Source organism: Dendrobates tinctorius, unplaced genomic scaffold, assembly GCF_039654945.1.
Source record: "Dendrobates tinctorius isolate UK_male_01 unplaced genomic scaffold, ASM3965494v1 ptg000360l, whole genome shotgun sequence".
NCBI classification, from domain to species: domain Eukaryota; kingdom Metazoa; phylum Chordata; class Amphibia; order Anura; family Dendrobatidae; genus Dendrobates; species Dendrobates tinctorius.
The window spans coordinates 97767-121029 of NW_027362026.1; the positions used below are offsets into that span (position 1 = coordinate 97767).

General features: G+C 44.9%; 1 protein-coding gene across 1 annotated transcript in view; it reads left to right on the forward strand.

Annotated features, from left to right (window-relative positions):
* BRCA1 (BRCA1 DNA repair associated) overlaps positions 1–23263 on the forward strand; it is a 189609-nt gene that overhangs the window by 91503 nt on the left and 74843 nt on the right. Inside the window, exons 11-12 of the mRNA XM_073562633.1 lie at positions 6338–6648; positions 13732–13819. Of these exons, the coding sequence (XP_073418734.1) occupies positions 6338–6648; positions 13732–13819 (399 nt within the window). The remainder of the gene's footprint in view (positions 1–6337; positions 6649–13731; positions 13820–23263) is intronic.

Below are 23263 nucleotides of genomic sequence, written 5' to 3' on the forward strand. Positions count from 1 at the left end.
AAGTTCCATGGAAAAATCTGGGAAAATCGAGATCACGGCATTGTTGAACTTGATGGGGCCTTTTTGCCGTGCAAGATGCAGAATAGTGTCTCTGTATTCACAGTTGAGGAGACGTGCCAGGAAAGGTCTAGGTGGGGCTCCCGGAGGAAGGTTTTTTTGTAGGGACCCTGTGAGCCCTTTCAACGACAAACATAGGAGAGAATTCATCTCCCAAAGAAGCCTTAAGCCAACCTTCCAGAAATTGCTCTGGATATTGACCTTCTGAGCGTTCCGGCAGACCAATGACACGAATATTATTCCGACACATTCTATTCTCCAGGTCGTCCGCTTTCTGCCTCCAGGCGTTCACAGAACCTGCCGCTTTTGTTAACTTGGCCTCCATAGGCGCGATGGTGTCCTCCACCTGGGACACTCTGGTCTCCACTTCTGTAATGTGTCCCCTCATGGTTTGCGTATCCTGTCGAGGCCGTCCCACCTCAGTGTATACGTCCTCTATTTTCTCAGTTAGGGATGTCCTACTCAATGAGATGGCCTGCATCAACTGTTCGGATGCCTGTTTGAGGGTCAGTTCTTCCTGCTCAGATTTTTCTTCTCCCCCAAATAGACGATTTTTACGCTGAGCTTGAGAGGGATTGGTTCTAAGAGATCGTGTACTTTCAGAGGGATGGAGTCTGGCATACACTTTCAATTTTTCTGCTGCTCCTGGTCCCCTAGAACAATTCATGATCAATGGCAGTGTGGCACAGCAAGATAACTAGAGGTATATGCTCTGGTGATTTAACACGTCAGATGATGAACACAGCAGGGTTATTATTAGATGATTGCAGCCCAGGAATAATTCCCACACAGAGGAGACACGTGAGCCTATGAGGACAGCGTCTGGTGCCGAGTCAATAGGATTTCTTGCAGCTAGGAGAGGGGAGGGGGATCTGCAGCACCCACAGAGACAACAGCAGTGAAGGGAGTCCACAGGCTCCCACAGTAATGGCGCCAACGGGTATAGCGAGTCTATCAGTGGGGGGGAGAACGCAGGGCCCAATCTTTCAGGGCACTCATGGCGCGTCCCCTCTAGTCCTCAGAATGGATGTTCACTGCCCGGGTGGCGCTGCACCCGTATGTGCCAACGCCGCAGCTCTCACTGTCAGAGCGCGTGTCTAAGATGTCCGCCGCCTCGTGCAGGCCTCCCCGGCCGTTGGCTCACCAGAGCCACTCCACGTCCTTCCACGGGAGTCCAGTGGGTCCCGATATCCAGGGGTCCAAGTACCGCCAGGTATGTTGCAGTGATAAGGTCCTAGTTGCAGGATAAAGGAGGATTCTTGGGAACTCTCCTAACATGCGTCCCCTCTCTTCAGCTACATAGCCATGCCCCCAGAATAAGGGTATTTTGACACTGTTATAACCTAAAAAAGAGATACAACAATGTTTAGTGATGCCAACACCATCTCTAGATTCCCCCTGCTTACCTACTTGTGCTAAGATATAGTCACAATGCTTAAGATGTACAGAGAATCGTGTAGCTTCTGATGCAGCACTTCATCGCCCTGGAGAGGCACCTGTACTCTTTGCAGTTAAGCTCTGAAGCCACATGTTGCAATAAGCAATGCTGAACAGAATAGCACCAGGGGTTCATCGGTAATCTGTCACGTTTTCTTGGAATATGCATTTCTGGAGCAAACTTATGCCTTCTTCAGGTCTTAACTTGCAAGCTGAACAAACTACATTTTACAAAGAGTTAGTTTGCATCCCATGGGTCAGTCCTGTCACACCATCTAATCTAGCGCCTCTTAAAACATGTTATGTTCAACTCGCATGTTAGGACCTGATGAAGGGAACAGTTCACTCCACAAACGCATAGTCCAAGATAAAACAAACCTTTTATTGTACTGCTAATCTTTGTGTGAACCCATGCACGATGAAATAGCACGGTTTGCTGAGTCCTCAGAAATATTACAGTATATAGGCAGATAGTGGCATACATTGCTTATAGGCTTCCATGTGAAAAAGAAAAAATGTATATTGAGCTGTATGCATTTCTTAGCAGGATGCCACACTGAAAAAGAAGTATGCCATACCAGCTAGAAAGATGCCAAAGGGACCATTTTTGTCTGGTGACTGATACCCTTTGGGTTTGTTTGACATGAGCTGAGAACTTTCCCAGAGCGTACCCCAAATATACTGTGAAGTTAACCTCTAGCTTCAGACTGATGTCCGAGCACGGACCACTAATGTACAGCCTGTCTCGGGGGCTGCCGACCCCAGTATGACAGCCTTTAGTCTGACGTTCACTCTAGCTTTATCGCTGGCTCTAATGAAGTTTATAAAAAGGATAGCACTCAAGACATGTGCAACTATTTCTGACTGACACATGTTTTCTACCATTATCTTTCATAATGGATATGAAAATTACATTTTCTTGAACATGTTAACCTTGCGCGAATTGTGCAGAGTGCCACACAATATGGGTTTACAAGTATAGGATGATTCGATGTGTTTTTATGAAAACATGGACATCTAGACTGCATGGAATTTTCCTTGTTAACATTTCTTGTTTTGTACCACTAGCTCTCAGTTTTAGATTTCTATGATTTCTTACTGTAAGCAATTTAACTTTTAGCTGTCCTGGTTTCTGCTGATTTAGTCTTTTCTTTCCCCTTATACAAAGCTGCATTTTGTATTATTCTCTTTCCCTTTAACCTTTTGGGAGATAGCTGTGTTCGTAAAGTTCTTTGTAGAAGAGTGAATCAGTAGGCGGTGGGTGGGATGAGGATAACTTACAATATAGCGGCACTTTTACTGACAACATTAAGTGCGCTGTGCACTGACAGGCATACATTTACCAAGTAAAGATTACTCAAAGTGGATTTCAAAGACTTTAACTCTTAGGCTATGTGCCCACGTTGCAGAAATGCTGCGGAAATTTCCGCAACATTTCCGCTCTCCCGCCGCTGGTAAAACGCATGCGAATTTGCAAGTGTTTTCCCACGGAAAACAAGCATTTTGCAAGCGTTTACTGCTTGCAGAATGCTTGCACATTCCAAGCAATTAGCATCCCTTGGAATGTGATAGGTGGGATGTTAAAATAATAAAAATTATTGTTATTTTCACCTTCCGACGGCCCACGATCTGCTCTGCAGCGCTCCCGGCATCTTCCAGTCCCAGTAATGCTTTGCACGAAGGACCTGAGATGATGTCATGCTCGCGAGAGCGCGACGTCATCGCGGTCATTCGCTCAAAGCATTACTGGGACCGGAAGATACCAGGAGCGTAGTGAGATTCGGGAAGATCTCCGGGGGCCGCCGGAGGGTGAGTCTTTCACAATTTTTTATTTTTTATTCTATTTTTTACAGGATTCTGGTACCCAGGGCCTGGAGGAGAGTCTCCTCTCCTCCAGACCCTGGGTGCCATCCGCACATGATCCGCTTACTTTGTGCATGGTGCGGAAAGTAAGCGGATCAATGCACTCCTATGGGTGCGAAATCGCCGCGATTCTACAAAAAGCATAAGCATGCTGCGGATTTTACCGCAATGCGATTCCGCAGCGGTAAAATCCGCTGCATTAGCACAGCAACACGGAATCCCTTAGGATTGTATGGGATGCGTTTTCTTAGCGTTTTTGCAGCGGAAAATGGCCGTGAAAAAAACGCAACGTGTGAACGCAGCCTAAACAATGCCATGAGATTTATTAGGAGTGTTTATGTTGAGAAGGTACTCCATAAAAACTTTTGTACATCCAACCCTGACTTTCTAACCTCCAAATTCTGTGCAACCCTTATTTATGAGCGTGGATGTTAAAAAAAAAACAACAAAAAAAAACAACAACCTAATACTTACCGTGTATACTCGTGTATAAGCCGAGATTTTCAGCCTATTTTTCCATTTTTTTTCTGCTGAAAGTCCCCCTCTCGGCTTATACGCGAGTCATATACCGGGGAGGGGGGTTGGCGGGGGAGTTTGGAGCGGGGGTGTCAGAGACCATACTAGCCTCTCCTGGCACTTCTCTGCAGCCCCTGCGTCTCCATCTGCCGTCTGCTCCCTGCATTCAGCGTTCACGTGGTACCGCTCATTAAACTCATGAATATGCGCATATTTAATGAGCGGTACCACGTGACCAGCTGAATGCAGGAAGCAGACTGCAGAGGGAGAAGCAGGAGCTGCCGAGAAGACCTTGCGCTAGGAGGGGTGAGTATGACGGGGGCAGAGTGATATTCACCTGTTCCTGTTCCAAGCCGTGCACCGCTGTGTCTCCGGGTCCTCCTGCTGTGACGTCAGAGGGCGCGATGACTTAGTCAGTGCGCGCCCTCTGCTGTCAATGCGGAGATCCGGGAGACACAGCGGTGCACGGCTTGGAACGAGGACAGGTGAATATCGCCACTGCCAGGGGCTCAGGACACCGGCACCTAGCCCCCAGCAATGGAGAGGTGAGTATGTCATTTTTTTTTTTTATTGCAGCAGCAAATAAGGGGTATTTATGGAACATCTTATGAGGCAGCATTAACCCTTGTGGAGGAGCATATGGGGGGTATTTATGGGGCAGCATTAACCCTTGTGCAGCAGCATATTATGGGGGGTATTTATGGAGTATCTTATGGGGCAGCATTAACCCTTGTGCAGCAGCATATGGGGGGTATTTATGTACCATCATACAGGGCAGCATTAACCCTTGTGCAGCAGCATATGGGGGGTATTTATGTACCATCATATGGGGCAGCATTAACCCTTGTGCAGCAGCATATGGGGGGTATTTATGGGGCAGCATTAGCCCCTGTGCAGCAGCATATTATGGGGGGTATTTATGGAGCATCTTATGGGGCAGCATTAACCCTTGTGCAGCAGCATATGGGGGTATTTATGGGGCAGCATTAACCCTTGTGTAGCATATTATGGGGGGTATTTATGGAGTATCTTATGGGGCAGCATTAACCCTTGTGTAGCAGCATATGGGGGGTATTTATGTTCCATCATATGGGGCAGCATTAACCCTTGTGCAGCAGCATATGGGGGGTATGTATGGGGCAGGATTAACCCTTGTGCAGCAGCATATTATGGGGGGTATTTATGGAGCATCTTATGGGGCAGCAATAACCCTTGTGCAGCAGCATATGGGGGGTATTTATGGAGCATCTTATGGGGCAGCATTAACCCTTGTGCAGCAGCATATGGGGGGTATTTATGGAGCATCTTATGGGGCAGAATTAACCCTTGTGGAGCAGCATATGGGGGTATTTATGGGGCAGCATTAACCCTTGTGCAGAAGCATATTATGGGGGGTATTTATGGGGCAGCATTAACCCTTGTGCAGCAGCATATGGGGGATATTTATGGACCATCATATGGGGCAGCATATTGGGGGTATTTATGGGGCAGCATTAACCCTTGTGCAGAAGCATATTATGGGGGGTATTTATGGAGCATCATATGGGGCAGCATTAACCCTTGTGCAGCAGCATATGGGGGGTTTATCTATGGAGTATCTTCTTGGACCACCATTAACCCTCGGCTTATACGCGAGTCAATAAGTTTTCCCAGTTTTTTGTGGCAAAATTAGGGGGGTTGGCTTATACACGAGTATATACGGTACCTCACTGATAAACCCTAGCTGCTGTCTTGATAAAGACCGTAACAGGTCGAAACGCTTAGCCCTTGCGCTACCTGAGTCTGGTGTGATCATATGGAGAACTTCATTATGTTGTATTTTATTCTAATTCAATAAAAAGATTTTTATGCAGCTGGAGCGATCCTTTCTCCATTTCATGACGTTGGTCTGCACGAAGCTCCGAGCACCTGCAAGCGTCTACCGGTGAGCTGGCTTTTCTACTATTTGTATCCTAATGAAGCGCAGTGAGCGCCAGCCTGGACATGGCTGGAAGTCATGGTCTATAGCAGTGTTACCCAACACCAGTCCTCAAGAGCCACCAACAGGTCAGGTTTTAAGGATTTCCTTAGTATCGCCCAGGTGGTGGAATTATTGCCTGTGCAGGTGAGCAGATCTCACCTGTGCAGTTATAAGAGAAATCCTGAAAACATGGACCTGTTGGTGGCTCTTGAGGACTGGAGTTGGGGAACCCTGGTCTATAGCAAAGAGGCCAGAGATATAGGGCACTTGACTACAAAAAGAAGAGGATCAAAAGGTGAGCAGTGGGATGGCCGTAACTGTGAGCCTTGGTCAGAAAATAAATATAATGCTCACTTTGCTGGCCACCCTGCTACTTAGATAGAAAATATATATATATATATTTATATTCATATGCGCAAGGTTGTATATATCTACTGTATATCGCCATATTGTATAACATTTATGTATATTTTACCTTTTTTTTTTTTTTATTATTAAATGCAGATCGTTGTGAACCAGTTGCAACCCACTTGAGAAATTCCAAATCTCCAAGACAAAGTGTGGGAAGTAAACTGCAAGCAATATATGGTCCGAACTCTTTAAGAGGAGAAGACTCTAGACAATCAACAGAACTAAAAGGAATGGTGCAGCCACCCCAGCACTTAAGCAAGCACTCTAGTAACACAAAACGGAGTGTGTCACCTACATTTAAATCACCTTTAAGAAGTAAAGTAGATCCTTCATTCAAGAGCCCAGTAGTCTCTAGGAATAGAAACTATTGTCTTGTGACATCTGGCTTGACTCAAAGTGAAATGGTAAGTTTTAAAAACTTGCAAGTAGTAACAAACAATCCCCAATAAGCTGAATGACTTAGTGGGATAAAGACGCATAGAAATGGATACTATAAAAATGCAGTGTTTTATTAGAAGATATTTAAAATCATTTAAAATTAACAGAGGCATTTCAAGAAAGTAGCAAAAGTGTTTTTAACTGTATGAAAGCAACAACATGGAGGCCAAACTAGAAATAAATACTATTGTTTAAATAGACATTGTTAATATATAGTCCTCTTTGGAACATGATGCCTTATGTATGTATCAGGAGTCAGTATAACAGATCAGCTGCTCCAGAGATGTGCATATGTAGTCAGATCTCTTTAGGCTACCATTAACAGTCAAGTGACAATAGGCCAAGCAGAGTTATAATGAACAATCGTCATGTAACAGAAGAACTTACATTAAATGAGTTGCCACAGCTTTAAAGTATATCACCGCTACGCAAAGTGAAGTATATATACGGTGCCGCTATTTCCGGTCACCACGCTAAGATGCCCCAGCACAGCACCAATCACAACTGTCAAAATGGGTGGTGTGATCACAACATCACCTTGCCTGATTAACCCCTTTGGGGCTGATTGGCTGAACAATAGTTTCTGGCCAAAGAGGTTAATCTAAAATAGCGATCACCGCTCTGCACAACATCTTTACCTCAGAGTTTGCATGTAGAGTGGTTGTGTACCTGGGATAGAGATTCATTGCTGGCCATTGTGATTTCCCCCTGCGAACCGTGCCTCCTGCAATATCTTGCCATGCTGAGATCCTCCTCCGATCTGTCTCCTATGCTGTGACTCCTCTCTGATCACAGCAGCAGCAACTCCCCGATCCCTGTTCAAGCTCCCCATCCTACCTCCCCTCCCAATTGAATTTGTAGCGTGCCTTTTTTCCTGTGCGCAGCGTCCTGCACTGAGCATTCGCGCTCTTCCCGTTTCCGCAGCACTCTGACCAGTTTTGCTGCTTTTCAGAGACTGCACCATGAGGCTTTTTTTTTTTTTTTTAAAGTTAGGTAGCATAGCCGACATCTTAGTGTAAATGTCGACCGATTGTTTAGTGTTATTTTCAGAAAAAAAAAAATAGTACAGAGTAGTTTCCTTGGTAGCGTGTTAGAGTAGTGGGGCGTCAGTGTTTGCTGATGTCTGATTTTTGTTTCAGAAAAGGTGTTCCTTCCTTTCCTGCCATGTGCCCAAACAGTAGGTTTCCCCAACATATGGGATATCGGCGTACTCGGGAGAAACTGCACAACTTCTTTTGCGGTCCATTTTCTCCTGTTTATCCTTATGAAAATGAAAAAAAATCGTTGCTGAAAGATCATTTTTGTGGCTAAAAAGTTAATTTTTTTCTTCCATGTTGATTCAGTGCCTGTCAAGCACCTGAAGGGTTAATAAACTTCTTGAATGTGGTTTTGATCAGCTTGAGGGGTGCCGGTTTTAGAATGGTGTCACTTTTGGCTATTTTCTGTTTTATAGGCCCCTCAAAGTCACTTCAAATGTGAGGTGGTCCCTAAAAAAATGGTTTTGTAAATTTTGTTGTAAAAATGAGAAATCGCTGGTCAACTTTATCCTTTATTACTTCCTAACAGAAAAAGTTTCCAAAATTGTGCTGATGTAAAGTAGACATGTGCGAAATGTTATTTGTTAACTATTTTTTGTGACATAACTCTGATTTAAGGGCACAATAACTCAAAGTTTGAGAATTGCCAAATTTTCAAAATTTTTGTCAAATTTCTGTTTTTTTTTTTTTTTTAAGTGACAGTTGTCAGAATTGTAAAAATTGGCTGAGTCAGGAAGGTGAAAACAGGCTTTGGGGTAAATGGGTTAAAAAGAGAAAAATAGAATAAAATTAGTAATCCTGCACTTTTCACTGTCCATCGGGGAATTTATAGACTCCTACTTCCCATTCTTTCAGGAAGAGTTTACAGCAGACTCCTTGGCAGCATAGGCAGGAGTACAATGATAGGTAACACCTCTATACACAGCTGAAAACACAGGATCCTCCAATCACAATAGGTAATTCCACAATGACCCTGCTCCTCATCCCTTCACAATGACCTTTTGCACACACTTATTAAACACTTCAGCACATTAGATAGGGTCGGGATTTGACCAATGTGACTTTGTATGTATGTTATTTCCTGGAATCATTGGAAGTTAAAAAAAAAAAAAAAAAAAAAAAAAAAAGAGAGCCTATTGGCCACTTTGAAAATGGCAAGATTCAGCTGACTATCTGTCCCAACTTTCCCATTCAAAGTCACAGCCATGCGCTCCTGTGATCTCTTACGAGAGAGCCCTTGCCTGGATGACCCTGGAAGTGGCTCATCTCCAGGGAGAACAAAAGGATTGGCGGCTGAAATTCAGTAGGATGGTTCCTTTTGTCTCCGACATCATTTTTTAGTTGAGAGCTGTGAGAATCCCATACACAAAGGCATCTGGTTTTTTGGTGGCATGCTGCTATTATATTGATGCTTTTGTCGGAGGGTTGTCTACTGAGACCCTGCTGATTCCTAGAATGAAGGAAAGCACCGTGCCACTATATGCGGTCAGCTCTGCTTGGTTTTAGCCTTTTGGCTACATGAATGTGAAAAGTACTCATGTGCTATCCGATTGTGGAGAATACTGATTTCCAGTCCTCTGGTATTATTTAGATCAAGCCTGCTCTGAAGTTGTTAGAAAATGCTCATGGATGTCATATCTGCTATGAAGCGTAATACAGCTTCCACCTCAGTCAAGTTTGTCAAATTTATGACCAACGAAAATAACCATTATGTTACAAGTAATTAATTCTCGCTCCAGTCTAACGATGATCCCCCCTGCACTAACTGTTGGAGCAGAGCACGGATAAATGGTGAGAATTGAGGCAATTAATCAGAGTAGGACTGCTAATGATGTTGGCAGAGTTGCATGGGATGTCATTAGGTTTGGCACCAAACCTTTCCTCCATGAGTGTATAATTCTGGATAGAACATGACAACACAACCTTCAGGAACTTAATTAAAACTATTTCAGCAGCTCTGCAATATCAGACGCCATGTCAGGATTGGTAACATGATGGATATAATGTGGAAGTGAGTGCTTTATGCTGGTTAAGCAGGGTACTCCATCACTGCCATCCTGATGCAAGCCTCTAGATTTATGTAGCTACCAGTGAGGGGGGGGGGGGGGGAGGATGTGATTGCTCTAAAATTACTGTAGAATTGGTTTTAATTATTATTTTGAATGGTTTATGGCTGTGATGTATTACATGGAGCAATAGCAGCGCTGAATAGCCTGCTATTCTCACCAACGCAACTACACAGTGAACCGAGCTCATCTGGTCCCAAACCATTCACGGTTAACATCTGGCCACTACACAGTGATCCGACCTCAACATTGAATGGTCCCGGACCAGCTTACATCCGGCCACTACACTGTGAACTGAGCTCATCTGGTCCCAAACCATTCACTGTTTTTTTGATGATGTCTGCAAAGCCATTCAAAGGCTGCATGAAATGGGGCACTTGAGTGGTAAAATGGAAAACTGGCACATGCTCAGTGTGTTTGCTCCTGTGTTGGGCTGAGTGATTATTAATTTTTGACCCAGAAGCAAGTTCAATAATAGTGCACATGCAGACAGGGTTTGATGTCTCTGCCCACGATAAGACAAACGCTATGCTCATGTGTTTGTTTTCAGATATTTGTCAATCAACAAATTGAGCCTAAGTTATTGAACATTGACCAGGCCACTTAAAGGGTTATTTTCATTATCGTAAATGGGGAAAAGTGTTTGTGAAAACATAACTTGTTATTAAAGATCCTCTGCCTTCTCAAGAACAAAGGGACTTTTAATATTAGTTACCACTTAATGTTGGTAACCGGCCACTATTCTCTCCTAGGCTAGGTGCGCAGTGCTTACAAGTGCTTTCCAATGGAGCTTGTAAGCACTGCTGTGAAGCTGGCCAGACTGCTGGAGCGCTCTGTTAATACCCGATCAGGCAGTCATATGATACAGCAGAGACAAAGGTGCTTGCAGCATCAGAGAGTGCCTGGATCGGACCAGCAATGCTTCTGGTCCAAACTGTCAGTCAAACATCGAAATAATTTGCTTCTAAAAAAACAACACAAAACATGAGACACCCCATTTAGCCTGGCTGTATAGGCCCTGTGGACACCAGGGCTCTGGAGTCTGAGTCTGATTCCATTTTGGTGGAGTCTGAGTCAGTCGGTGTCTTGGAAATTGAGGAGTTGGAGGTTTGGCTTACTGACTCCACAGCCCTGGTGGACACTGGAGCTCTCATTTCCTTAACACACTGTAAATGTATCATATACCCTTTGTAAAGGTGATAATGTGTTGTGTAACACAATTGACTAATGGTTTTACATTGACCACCTATCAGATCGGTGGTGACCGACAACTGGACTTTTCGCTTCTGCGGTGGGTGGACTGTTATTCTCTCCGGCAGTACTGCACAGTTGCGTTCATTATGTAGCGTCCGCTCCTGAGAACTGTAGTGCCGCTCCTATTCTCCGATGCTGTACACCTCTGTTCAGTATTTACATCAGGCCACCGGAGCGAATACCTTTTAATCCATTAGGGTGGCGGTGTCAGACACTCTTCGATCTGATGTTGTTGAAATTCATGGAGGATAAGTCTTCAATAATATATGGCCGGACAGCCCCTATAAGTAGCTGTTCAGATGCCATATATTGATTTGAGTAAACGTATATCTGCATTATGAAAAGGGGTATATATGTGGCATTAAAGAGCTGAGCTGAAAATTGCTTCAAAAACATGACCCCAATAGTGTATATAAATCTAAAGCCTTTGCAGAGTGTTAACTTTATGAAAACATTTGCTGTGTGTCGCATCCTTGCACTAGGGATGCTTCAAAGCGTATTTGTCCAATTTTACCTGTGCATTTCCTCATTTTTTAATGTGGCCGCTCTAATCGATAAAGATGGCAGCTCCTCCAGCAGCAAGGCAAGCAGGTTTCCCTCCTTCAGTTCCTTTTAAGTGGGCTGAAGCCTCTGCGTCTAGCAGTGACCTCTTGGCATTATCTCCACTTACATACTTGAGAGCCTGCGAGGCTCTGAATTTTTGGCACACACCATCAACACACAGCGTCTCATAATCCCTCCGTCAGAGCTCTCAATTCCACTTGCTTCATAAATTATTGAGAAATGAATTTGAATTACACTGCTGAGAAGAATTGCATTTCCAAGTCCTTCAGCAGAGACGATGAGAATTTCCTATTTTTTTTAATCTGGTTTCAGGTAGAATAAATATGTATGTTTTTGTTTTTTAAAGATCTGTCCTGCAGGGAATGATTTCTCCTGTCTGCATTATCCCTTTGTGCTTGCGTTCTGTCAGACGTACATGATGTTTGATTTTCTCTCAAATAGAATTTTGGTTTGTCATGTACCAACTTGTCAGGCTGGAATTAAAATATAGACATTCAGAGAATTTGACATTTTTCTACATGGTGCATTGAAATGCAATCCTTAATAAATAGTGACATCCAATTTTTTTTAATGCATCTTTGCAACCTTTCTGGTGATATTATGTCTGTAACAACAACAGGAATTTTTATCAGAAGTTCTTTAAGCACGCTCATTATCCTCACAGATAGGATCTCAATACAAGATGGTATTCGTATATATAGTAGCTAATTCAGGATCCTCCAATCACAATTATTGATGATCCCAGCCTCCCAGTTACTGCTCAGAGATTGTAGCCCCAAAGTTTTAAAGGGAATCTGTCACCCATATTTAGTGATATCATGTAAAGATATCATGTAAAGATATCACCCAATTGTGCGTCCCATAAGGATTCTATTAGGATTTTTTATTCCCCCGACCCCGCACCTTTGAGGCATAAATACCTTTTTTATCTTGTTGGGGATGTATGCAAATCGCCGTGGTCCGGTCCGATGGACGTGTCTTAGTCGCCTTCTCCCCCCCCTCAGCTTGCTGCACATAATCTTCATCTGTGAATATCACAGATAACGTTGGTTTCCGCACTTGCGCATTGTAAAGGCCTCTGGCGCCTGCGCAGTGTGCTTTGCCCAACTGTGTGCGAAGCATATAATCGCTACTGCGCATGCGCTGGTATTTTCCAGCGCTGTCTATGCCCCGGAAGTCTTCACATGCAGGACACTCTTCCGGGGCATAGACCGTGCTGGAAAATACCGGCGCATGCGCAGTAGCAATTATATGCTTCGCCCACAGTAGGGCAAAGCATACTGCACAGGCGCCGATGGCCTTTACAATGCGCAAGCGCGGAAACCAAAGTTATCTGTGATATTCACAGATGAAGATTCCGTGCAGCAAGCTGAGGGAGGGGGGGGGGGGGGGAGAAGGCGACTAAGCCCCACTCATCGGACCGCGGCGATTTGCATACATCCTCAACAAGATAAAAAAGGTATTTATGCCTCAAAGGTGCGGGGTCAAGGGGAATAAAATCCTAATAGAATCCTTATGGGACTCACAATTGGGTGATATCTTTACATGATATCACTAAATATGGGTGACCGATTCCCTTTAAACATTTTTTAATTGCAGATCTGGATAGCAATCCTCAGCGTTTCATTGTGAAATCCACACAGAACCATTTTTTTTTCGTGGTTGCGTCAAAAATCTGCGCAGAAAATTAGTCATGCTTGTCGTTTGGGTGGCTGAACCATATTCACATGCATGGAATGCAAATTCTATAAGGATTTACAGAAAGAATCTGTTCCAAAATCTTCCTAAATCTCACATTTAATGGCCCCATACACAATAGATAGCTGTCGGCCTAACGATGGTTCAACTGAATGACCGGCCAACAGCACTCCTGTGCCAGATTCCACGTGTCTCGCCCTGAACACAAGAATCAGCAGTCTGAAATCAGACATGCAGGATCCTTTTCTTTGCTGACATGTTATTGGTGGGTTCAGCCGCCTTAGTCTGATGAATATGAGGCCTTTAAAGGGGGTCAAGTAGAAGTTTTATAGGATGATGTTGTACCCGATGTCCTTGCATTCTGCACATAGGGGATGTTCACAGCTTTACCTATCATCCTGGACATTCACTTTTCTGTTTCATCTTTTAGATTCTGGTTCAGAAGTTTGCACGCAAAACCCAGAGCATCTTTTCCAGCAAAATGACTGAATCGACCACTCACGTCATCATGAAAACAGGTAGGATTGGGCTGTTGTGCCTGCAACCTCTTCAGCTCTGTTCTCTATTACACCACACTGAACACTAAAATATATATCATCAAGTTGTTGGGATTTGCACGGATTATTTCCACACAGAAAGGTTAATGGGAAACTGCTCTGATCAGTCTTAAAGCCGCCTCTAATCCCTGCCTAGGAAAAGCATTTTGGAACATGTTTCCAGCTTATCTACAGTTTCTTTAACACCCATGGCTGGAGGAGAGACATGAGGAAGATTGTTGTTTGCAGCGTCACAAATCCTATTTTTTATTGCATTTTTATTTAGATTTAGATTTTTGTAAAGGTTCTTTCCTTTTTGCAAGTACCAAACCATTTATTTTCCTGTAATGATGGGACATGGGCCAAACATTCAGTATAGCCATGTAATTGACCACTGTAGTGGTGCTGTCTTTTTGGCCATCTTTTGGCCCAGGTGTAAGGATTTGAAAGCAAAGCATTTTACTGTACCTTTTAGGTTTCCTGTCAACCCTTTTTCTCCTACGCCTCATTGGGGGACACAGAGACAGTGGGTGTTATGCTGCTTGCCACTAGGAGGACACTAAGTAAACCAGAAAAAAGTTAACTCCTCCCCTGCAGTATACACCCTCTCGCTGGATGAGATTTCTCCAGTTCTTGCTTAGTGTCTATAGGAGGCACTTGTGTCTGGTTTCAGACCCCACTGTTTTTATTTGATTTTTGATTTTTCTGTAAATTTTTATTTTTTAATTAACGGATTGAAGGGGGCGACGGTTCCTTTCTGTGGCCCGCTCTCCCCCGAACCAACAGGCAAGCACGCAGAGTATACCTCCCCGTACACTTTCCTGCGACGATTGGGGCTGATTCCTCTGGCGATGATGGCGATGATCTTTACGGTCCCGGTAATCCACGGATACGAGGTCAAGCGCATGAAGGGCAATGGAGAAGACTGGAACAGCGCTTCCAAATGCCCTGAATCACCCCCATAGCTCTCCATCCCCCTGCCATAGGGAGGATCGATTGAGCATACCCCTTTAACAACTCCTCCAGCTCTGCTTCATCAGCCCAGGAGGATTAGAAGACCTGCATGGTTGACCCCGGACAGCGCGGCCTGACAAGCACTGAAGCGGAGGTATGGGGCCACGTCCCCCGGGAGATGCGCTGACTTGGCGTCAGCGGCGGTGCATCGGCGCCCCGGCGGCCAAAAATTTAGTCACTGGTTTTTCCGGCCTACTAGGCCGCAATTTGAATGGTGCCGCCCACTAGCGCCGCCCCCTCCCCGGTGCCTACCGCGGGTAGGCCAAAAATTTGGTCCCCGACTTTTCCGGCCTACTAGGCTGCAGTTTGAATAGCACCGCCCCCTCCTCTTGGCGCCTCTCATTACTTACAAGACACGCAATGGGGCCATGTCTTTTACCTCAGCCTGCTCTGGACACGAGCTGTGAGGCGTGCAGGATACCGGGTGACACCACGGGGCCACCGCTTTCCTCCCGGGGGACACAGCACAGGTCCGTGGGTAAGCTGCATCTGCCCTCAGATTAAAGCTTAACCCCTTCCCAGCACATTCCCTGCAGCTGCAGACAGACTCTACCGTTAACCCTTTCAGGAGCGCTATGTCGCAATCTAAGGAGGCTAAACGGACTGCTAAGAAGCACACTGCGTTTTTTACCATGTGTACCACTTGCAAGTCTGCCTTACCCAGTGCACAGACTAATCCGTTATGCACGGACTGTGACCCGGCCTGCGCTCAAACGCCCCTCGCCGCCGCTGCTGATGGGCCTTCTGCGTTTAGTACCCCTGAGTGGGCTGCGTCCCTGTCGGTGGAGTCTCTGACCCAGGCTATATTCTCCCTCCGGGTGGACTCTTTAAGCCAGTAGGCGCCCTTACCCCCCGAGGAAGGCTCTGGCGTCGGCCAGGAACCGACCACCAGCAGGGGCCGTACTCGATCAAGGGATGGTCAGGTCTCTAGAAAGCGGACCCATGACGCGTCCCCTAGTCACGTTCGCGCCTCAGCATCTGCGACTCCTGTCTCTCGCTCTGCCTCTCCTGAGGTTCACAGCGAGCACGACTCTGAATTCGAATCTGACATGTCAGCCCCTCAGAATCCCCCAACTGATACAAGAGTCGCTTGATTCTCCTATAGAATCAGTCAACAGGATTCTGAAGTTGGATGAGGAAAATATTCCCGCTCCAGCACATCCTATCTCATTTAAGAAAACGAAACGTGTGCGCAGGTTATTTACCAGCCATCCGGACTTTAAGGACATTGTCCAGAAACATAGGGATCGTCCACATAAGCGGTTCACAGGGCAAAAGTCTACTCAGGCTAAATACCCTTTTGATCCAGACCTAATGAAGGATTGGTTACAGTCCCCTCCAGTGGACCCTCCTGTATCGCGTCTTGCTTCTAAAACACTCCTATCCATTTCTGAGGGTTCCTCAATCGGAAAACCCTCCGATTGTCAAATTGACTACCTTGCCCGTTCAGTTTTTGAAGCTTCAGGAGCAGCGCTTTTTCCATCTTTCGCGGCAATTTGGGTCACTAAGGCCTTGGCCGCTTGGGCAGAAGTCTTGATTACTTACTTTCAGTGCACCAATCTTCCTCCGGAGGCAACCACTGTCGCCAGGCAGATAATTCACGCAGCGGACTTTGTAGTCGACGCTTCTTTTGATGCCGCCAATTGCGCTGCTCAAACTGCCGCTAATGCGATCTCCATTAGAAGAGCCCTATGGCTCCGCGACTGGCGGGCGGATGCCACATCTAAAAGATCGTTGACTTCTCTCTCCTTTCAAACGGGTTGTCTTTTTGGAAAGAAACTGGACCAGCTAATTTCTGATACTACCGGGGGAAAAAGTAAATTCCTTCCTCAACAAAAGGCTGTTTGGCCATTTCGCAAACCAACAGCCGACGCGCTTTCGATCTTTTCGCAACAATTCCGGTTGGTCCTCCTCTACCTTCTCTTCCTGATCAGGTCGGTCCCCTCACGGAGACTGAGGCTCCCAGGTCTCATACAGACCTAACCGCTCTTGGAAACCCAGGCCTAGGGCTTCTGGATCTAGGGGAGCCAGATCTCCGATATACCCAATGACATGTATCTGGCAGACACCAACAAAGTAGTCGGTCGCCTATTTTCCTTCAGCCACACTTGGCTCGTGGTCGTCCACGACAAGTGGGTCAGGGAGCTGGTGTCCTCCGGATACAAGATAGAATTTTCCTCTCCCCCTCCAACTTGCTTTTTCCTTTCCTCTCCCCCCCCAAGGGAAAGACGAGAGCCTTCCTTCGGGCTGTTCAGGCTCTGCTAAGGGACGGAGGCATCATTCCGGTCCCTCATTACGAAAGGTTCACGGGATTTTATTCCAGCCTTTTTGTGTTCCCAAAAAAGGACGGGACGATGCAACCCATTCTGGATTTCAAACTTTTAAATCAGTTTGTCAGGGTACGGCGATTCCGAATGGATTCTCTCTGATCAGTTGTCGCTTCCATGGAAAAAGGAGAGTTCCTAGCATCCGTCGACATCAAGGACGCTTACCTTCACATTCTGATCTGCCCGTCCCACCAGCAGTTCCTGCGTTTTGCAATTCACGAGGAACACTTCCAGTTTGTTGCCTTGCCCTTTGGACTCGCCACCGCCCCCAGGGTCTTTACCAAGGTCATGGCGGCTGTCATGGCCATTCTCCACTCTCGGGGAGTAGTGGTGTTACCGTATCTGGACGACCTACTCATCAAGGGTCCGTCCCTTCCAGCCTGCGAGGAATCCGTGCAGCGTCGGACTGGAACACCTTGGGCCCACCAGAGAAAATCATTCTTGGGGCCCACTATGTAGCTGCATAGAGTTAAATACCAGACCACCAATTATGCGGTAAAACACGCTAATATCCGGGTATAATATAAGGTTGTACATGTCTTAATTATGTAGCAGGAGTTGGGGTAGCCCCCTCATAGAATATAAAGCAGCCCCCTCACATAGTATAATGCAGCCATCTCATAGAATATAATGCAGCCATCTCATAGAATATAATACTGCCCCCCTCATAGGGAATAATGCACCCCCTCATAGGGAATAATGCACCCCCTCATAGGGTATAATGCACCCCCTCATAGGGTATAATACTGCCCCCCTCATAGGGTATAATACTGCCCCCCTCATAGGGAATAATGCACCCCCTCATAGGGTATAATACTGCCCCCCTCATAGGGTATAATACTGCCCCCCTCATAGGGTATAATACTGCCCCCCTCATAGGGTATAATACTGCCCCCCCTCATAGGGAATAATGCTGCCCTCCTCATAGGGTATAATGCTGCCTCCTCATAGGGTATAATGCTGCCCCCTCATAGGGTATAATACTGCCCCCTCATAGGGTATAATACTGCCCCCCTCATAGGGAATAATGCACCCCCTCATAGGGTATAATGCTATATAGATATATAGATATAGAGTTAGATAGATATAGATGGAAAGATAGATGTAGAAATAGATAGATATAGAGATAGATAGTAGATAATGGATAGAAAGTAGATAATGGATAGATATAGATAGATAGATAGAGATAGATAGAGATAGATAGAGATAGATAGAGATAGATAGAGATAGATAGAGATAGATAGAGATAGATAGAGATAGATAGAGATAGATAGAGATAGATAGAGATAGATATAAAGATAGATATAGAAAGAAATATAGATGGATAGATCGATAGGTAGATAGATATAGAGATAGATAGAAAATAGATAATGGATAGATAGATAGATATAGAGATAGATAACTATAGATAGAAAGATATAGAGATAGATATATAGATAGAGATACATAATAGAGATAAATAATAGAGATATACAGATATTATAATAATAATAATAATAATAATAATATAGACATATATAGATAGATATAGAGATAAATATATATAGATAGATGGCTATAAATAAAAATAGATATAGAGATATATATATATATAGCGATAGATAGATATAGAGATAATAGATATAGAGATAGATAGATATAGAGATAATAGCTAGATATAGAGATATGTATAGAGATAGATAGATATAGAGTTAGAAAGATAGACAGATATAGAGAGAGATATAGAGATAGATAGATATAGCTAGATAGATGGATGGATAGATAGATATAGATAATAGAGATAATAGATAGATATAGAGATAGATATAGAGATAGATCAATAGATAGATAGATAAAGAGAGAGAGATAGAGATAGATAATGAGATATAGAGATAGATACAGAGATATAGTGATAGATATAGAGATAGATAGATATAGAGATAGATAGAGATAGATATGGATATAGAGATAGATAGATATAGAGATAATATATAGATAGATAGATATAGAGATAATATATAGATAGCTATAGAGAGATATAGAGAGAGATATAGAGAGAGATATAGAGAGAGATATAGAGAGAGATATAGAGATAGATAGGTAGATAGATATAGAGATAATAGATATAGAGATAGATAGATATAGATATAAAGATAGATAGAGATAGAGAGAGCGGTAGATAGAGAGATAGATATAGAGAGAGATAGATACAGAGATCGATAAATAGAGAGATAGATATAGATAATAGATAGAGATAGATAAAGATAGATAATAAATATAGAGATAGAGTAAGATAGAAAGATATAGAGATAGGTAGATATAGATAATAGAGATAGCTAGATAGATAGACATAATAGATAGATATAGATAGATATAGAGATAGATGTAGAGATAGAAAGATAGATATAGAGATAGAGCGATAGATAGAGATAGATATAGATAATAGATAGAGATAAATAGATAGATATAGAGATAGATATAGAGATAGATAGATAGATATACAGAGAGATAGATATAGAGATAGAGATAAATAGATAGATATAGAGAGAGATGTAGAGAGAAATAGATATAGATATAGAGATAATAGATATATATAGAGATAGATAGATATAGATATAGAGAGAGATAGATACAGAGAAAAGATATAGAGATAAATAGATAGAGAAAGATAGATAGATATATAGATATAGAGATAGAAAGATATAGAGATAGAGCGATAGATAGATATACAGAGAGATAGATATAGAGATAGATAGATAGCTATAGAGAGATATAGAGATAGAGCGATAGATAGCGAGAGATATAGATATAGAGATAGATAGATACAGAGAAAAGATATAGAGATAGATAACGGATAGATAAATAGATAGGTATAGAGATAGATAGATATAGATATTAGATAGAGATATATATAGATAAAGATAGATAGATATAGATGGTAGCTAGATAGATAATAGATATAGAGATAGATAGATATAGAGATAGATAGAAAGATATAGAGATAGATAGATATAGAGATAGATGTAGAGATAGAAAGATAAATATAAAGATAGATAGAGATAGAAATAGATAGATATAGATAATAGATAGAGATAGATATAGAGATAGATATAGATAATAGATAGAGATAGAAAGATAGATAGATATAAGAGAGATAGAGAGAGAGAGATATATATAGAGAGAGATAGATAGATAGATAGAGACAGAGAGAGTGAGAGAGATATAAAAAAACAAAAACAAAACACAATACTCACCTCTCCTCCTCGCTCCCACGCTGATTCCGGCAGCCGGCTTCAGTGTCAGGAGCTGCCCTCTCTGCCAGACACACAGCGGGTGCGCGATGTAGTGACGTCATCACACACTGGCTGTGAGTCAGGAGCAGAGGGGACTGAGGGCGGCGCCGGCCCTGATGCAGAGCGGCTTACTGGGCTGGGGGCGGGGCCTCTGGGGGTGGAGACCTGAAATGATATTCACTGCTTCGCAGTGAATATTCATTTCTCTTTAGCAGCGGGGACAGGGGCTCCTGCCTCCTGACACCCGCTGCTACTCCGCTGGCAGGGGCCCCCATAGCAGCTGCATGGTGTGCGACACACCACTGGCTGGGGGCCCCTGGAGCAGCGGGGGCCCTAGGCAACTGCTGGCCCTGTATGCCAGCAGGTGCCAGGGCCCACCGGAGAATCCTCCGGTTCTCCGGTGGGCCAGTCCGACGCTGAATCCGTGGATATAACAGCAAATACACTTTCGCTCCTGGGGTGGAAGATAAACTTCGAAAAGTCTTTCCCGAAACCGGCTCAGCAGATTTCCTTTTTAGGAATGATTTTGGACACTGCCCCGCGGGTTGGTCATTTTCCCTCCAGAAAAGACCCAAGCCTTACAACAGGCAGCGCCGGCTCTTTCCCGACCAGTTTCTCTCTCCATTCATTTCAGCATGAGAGTTCTCGGAAAGATGGTGGCTGCGATGGAAGCAGTTTCATTTGCAAAGTTCCATCTCCGTCCCTTACAACATGCGTTGCTGTTAGCTTGGGACAAGAACCCGTTCTCCCTGGACCGTTGGATCCTTCTGTCCCTGCGGGTCAGGCAAGCCCTCAGGTGGTGGACACTGAGGTCCTTTTTGAATCAAGGGGGGTCTTTTCTCCCAGTAAGATGGTTGGTAGTAACCACCGACGCAAGTCTTCTCGGCTGGTGTGCGTTCTTTCGTCACCACACGGCACAGGGTCGTTGGTCGACTCGAGAGTCACGTCTCCCCATCAACATTTTGGAGATACGAGCGATCAGATTAGCTCTACGGAGTTTCCACCATCTCCTCGCAGGTCACCCCATCAGGATCAATTTCGACAATGCCACGACTGTAGCGTATATCAACCGCCAGGGAGGTACCCGGAGCAGGATGGCCATGCACGAAGTGAGTCACATCCTCCATTGGGCCGAGATCAACCATTCGCCCATCTCAGCAATCCACATCCCGGGCGTAGAAAACTGGGCGGCAGATTTTCTCTGTCGCCAAGGCATTGCCTCGGTAGAGTGGTCTCTTCATCTGGAAGTCTGTCAGCAGATTTGTCATCGTTGGGGGACTCCGGATGTGGATCTCATGACCTCAAGACTAAACAACAAGGTGCCCCGGTTCATTGCCCGATTGCGCGATCCATGCGCCATCCGAGCGAACACCTTAGTTCTGCCATGGCACCGGTTCTGGCTCCCGTACATCTTTCCCCCTCTTCCCTTGTTTCCGAGGGTCATCAAGAAGATCAGAGCGGAGGGAGTACCAGTGATGCTAGTCACGCCAGATTGGCTGTGCCGAGCATGGTATGCAGAACTAATGCACCTAGTCGCCGACGTCCCCTGGCGACTTTCAGACCACATGGATATACTCTCACAGTGCCCGATTTACCACCAGAACTCCGGGGCCCTGTCTTTGACGGCGTGGTCGTTGAATCCTGGATTTTAGCATAGGCTGGGTTCTCTCACGACCTGATTTCCACCATGATTAGTGCTAGGAAGCCTGTGTCCATGCGCATCTATCACCACACCTGGAAAACCTTCTTTTCATGGTGCAGAGGATCCCCTCTGGTGTTTTCCATTCTGGCCATATTGGAGTTCCTTCAATCCGGATTGAAATCAGGCCTCGCGCTTCCCTAGCTCAAGGGCCAAATTTCGGCTTTGTCAGTGCTTTTCCAACGCAAAATTGCCACCAAACTTCAGGTCAACACGTTCATTCAAGGAGTTTCCCATATGGCGCCTCCTTATAGAAGGCCATTGGAATCATGGGACCTTAACCTGGTTCTCGGGCCCTTACAGGAGGCTCCTTTCGAACTGCTGCAGGACGTGTCACTGACAGTCTTCTCTTGGAAGGTGGTCTTTTTAGTGGCAATTACGTCAATCAGACGAGTTCCGGAATTGGCAGCCCTGTCCTGCCGTTCTCCGTTCCTGAATTTTCATCAGGACAAGGTAGTTCTCAGGACGTCCCTGTCCTTCCTTCCCAAAGTCGTCTCCTCTTTCCATCTCAACAAGGAAATTGTTTTGTCTTCCTTTTGTCCGGCGCCAGTCCATAGTATTGAGAAGGCTCTCCACACCCTTGATGTGGTAAGGGCGCTGAGACTGTACATCTCGCGGACGGCTCCCTTCTGCAAGTCAGATGCCCTGTTTATACTTCCAGAGTGGCATAGGAAGGGTCTAACCGCTTCAAAAGCAACGCTAGCCAGGTGGATTCACTTAGCGATTCAGGAATCCTACCGTGCCAGGAACCCGCCTGTCCCAGTGGAGATTAAGTCGCACTTTACCCGGTCAGTGGGCACTTCTTGGGCCGTTCGGCACTAGGCCTCGGCAGAACAGGTCTGCAAGGCTGCGACTTGGTCCAGTCTGCATACTTTTACAAAACATTACCAAATTCATTCTCAGGCCTCTGCGGATGCAGGTCTCGGCAGACGTATCCTGCAATCGGCAGTACCTCAGTGTTGACTCAGTGGTACATGGGGTATTAGCAGATGTATGCTCCCCACCCAGGGACTGCTTTAAGACATCCCACTGTCTCTGTCCCCCAATGAGGAGTAGGAGAAATAGGGATTTCTCCTTCGTCTCATTGGGGGACACAGAGACTGTGGGTGTGTGC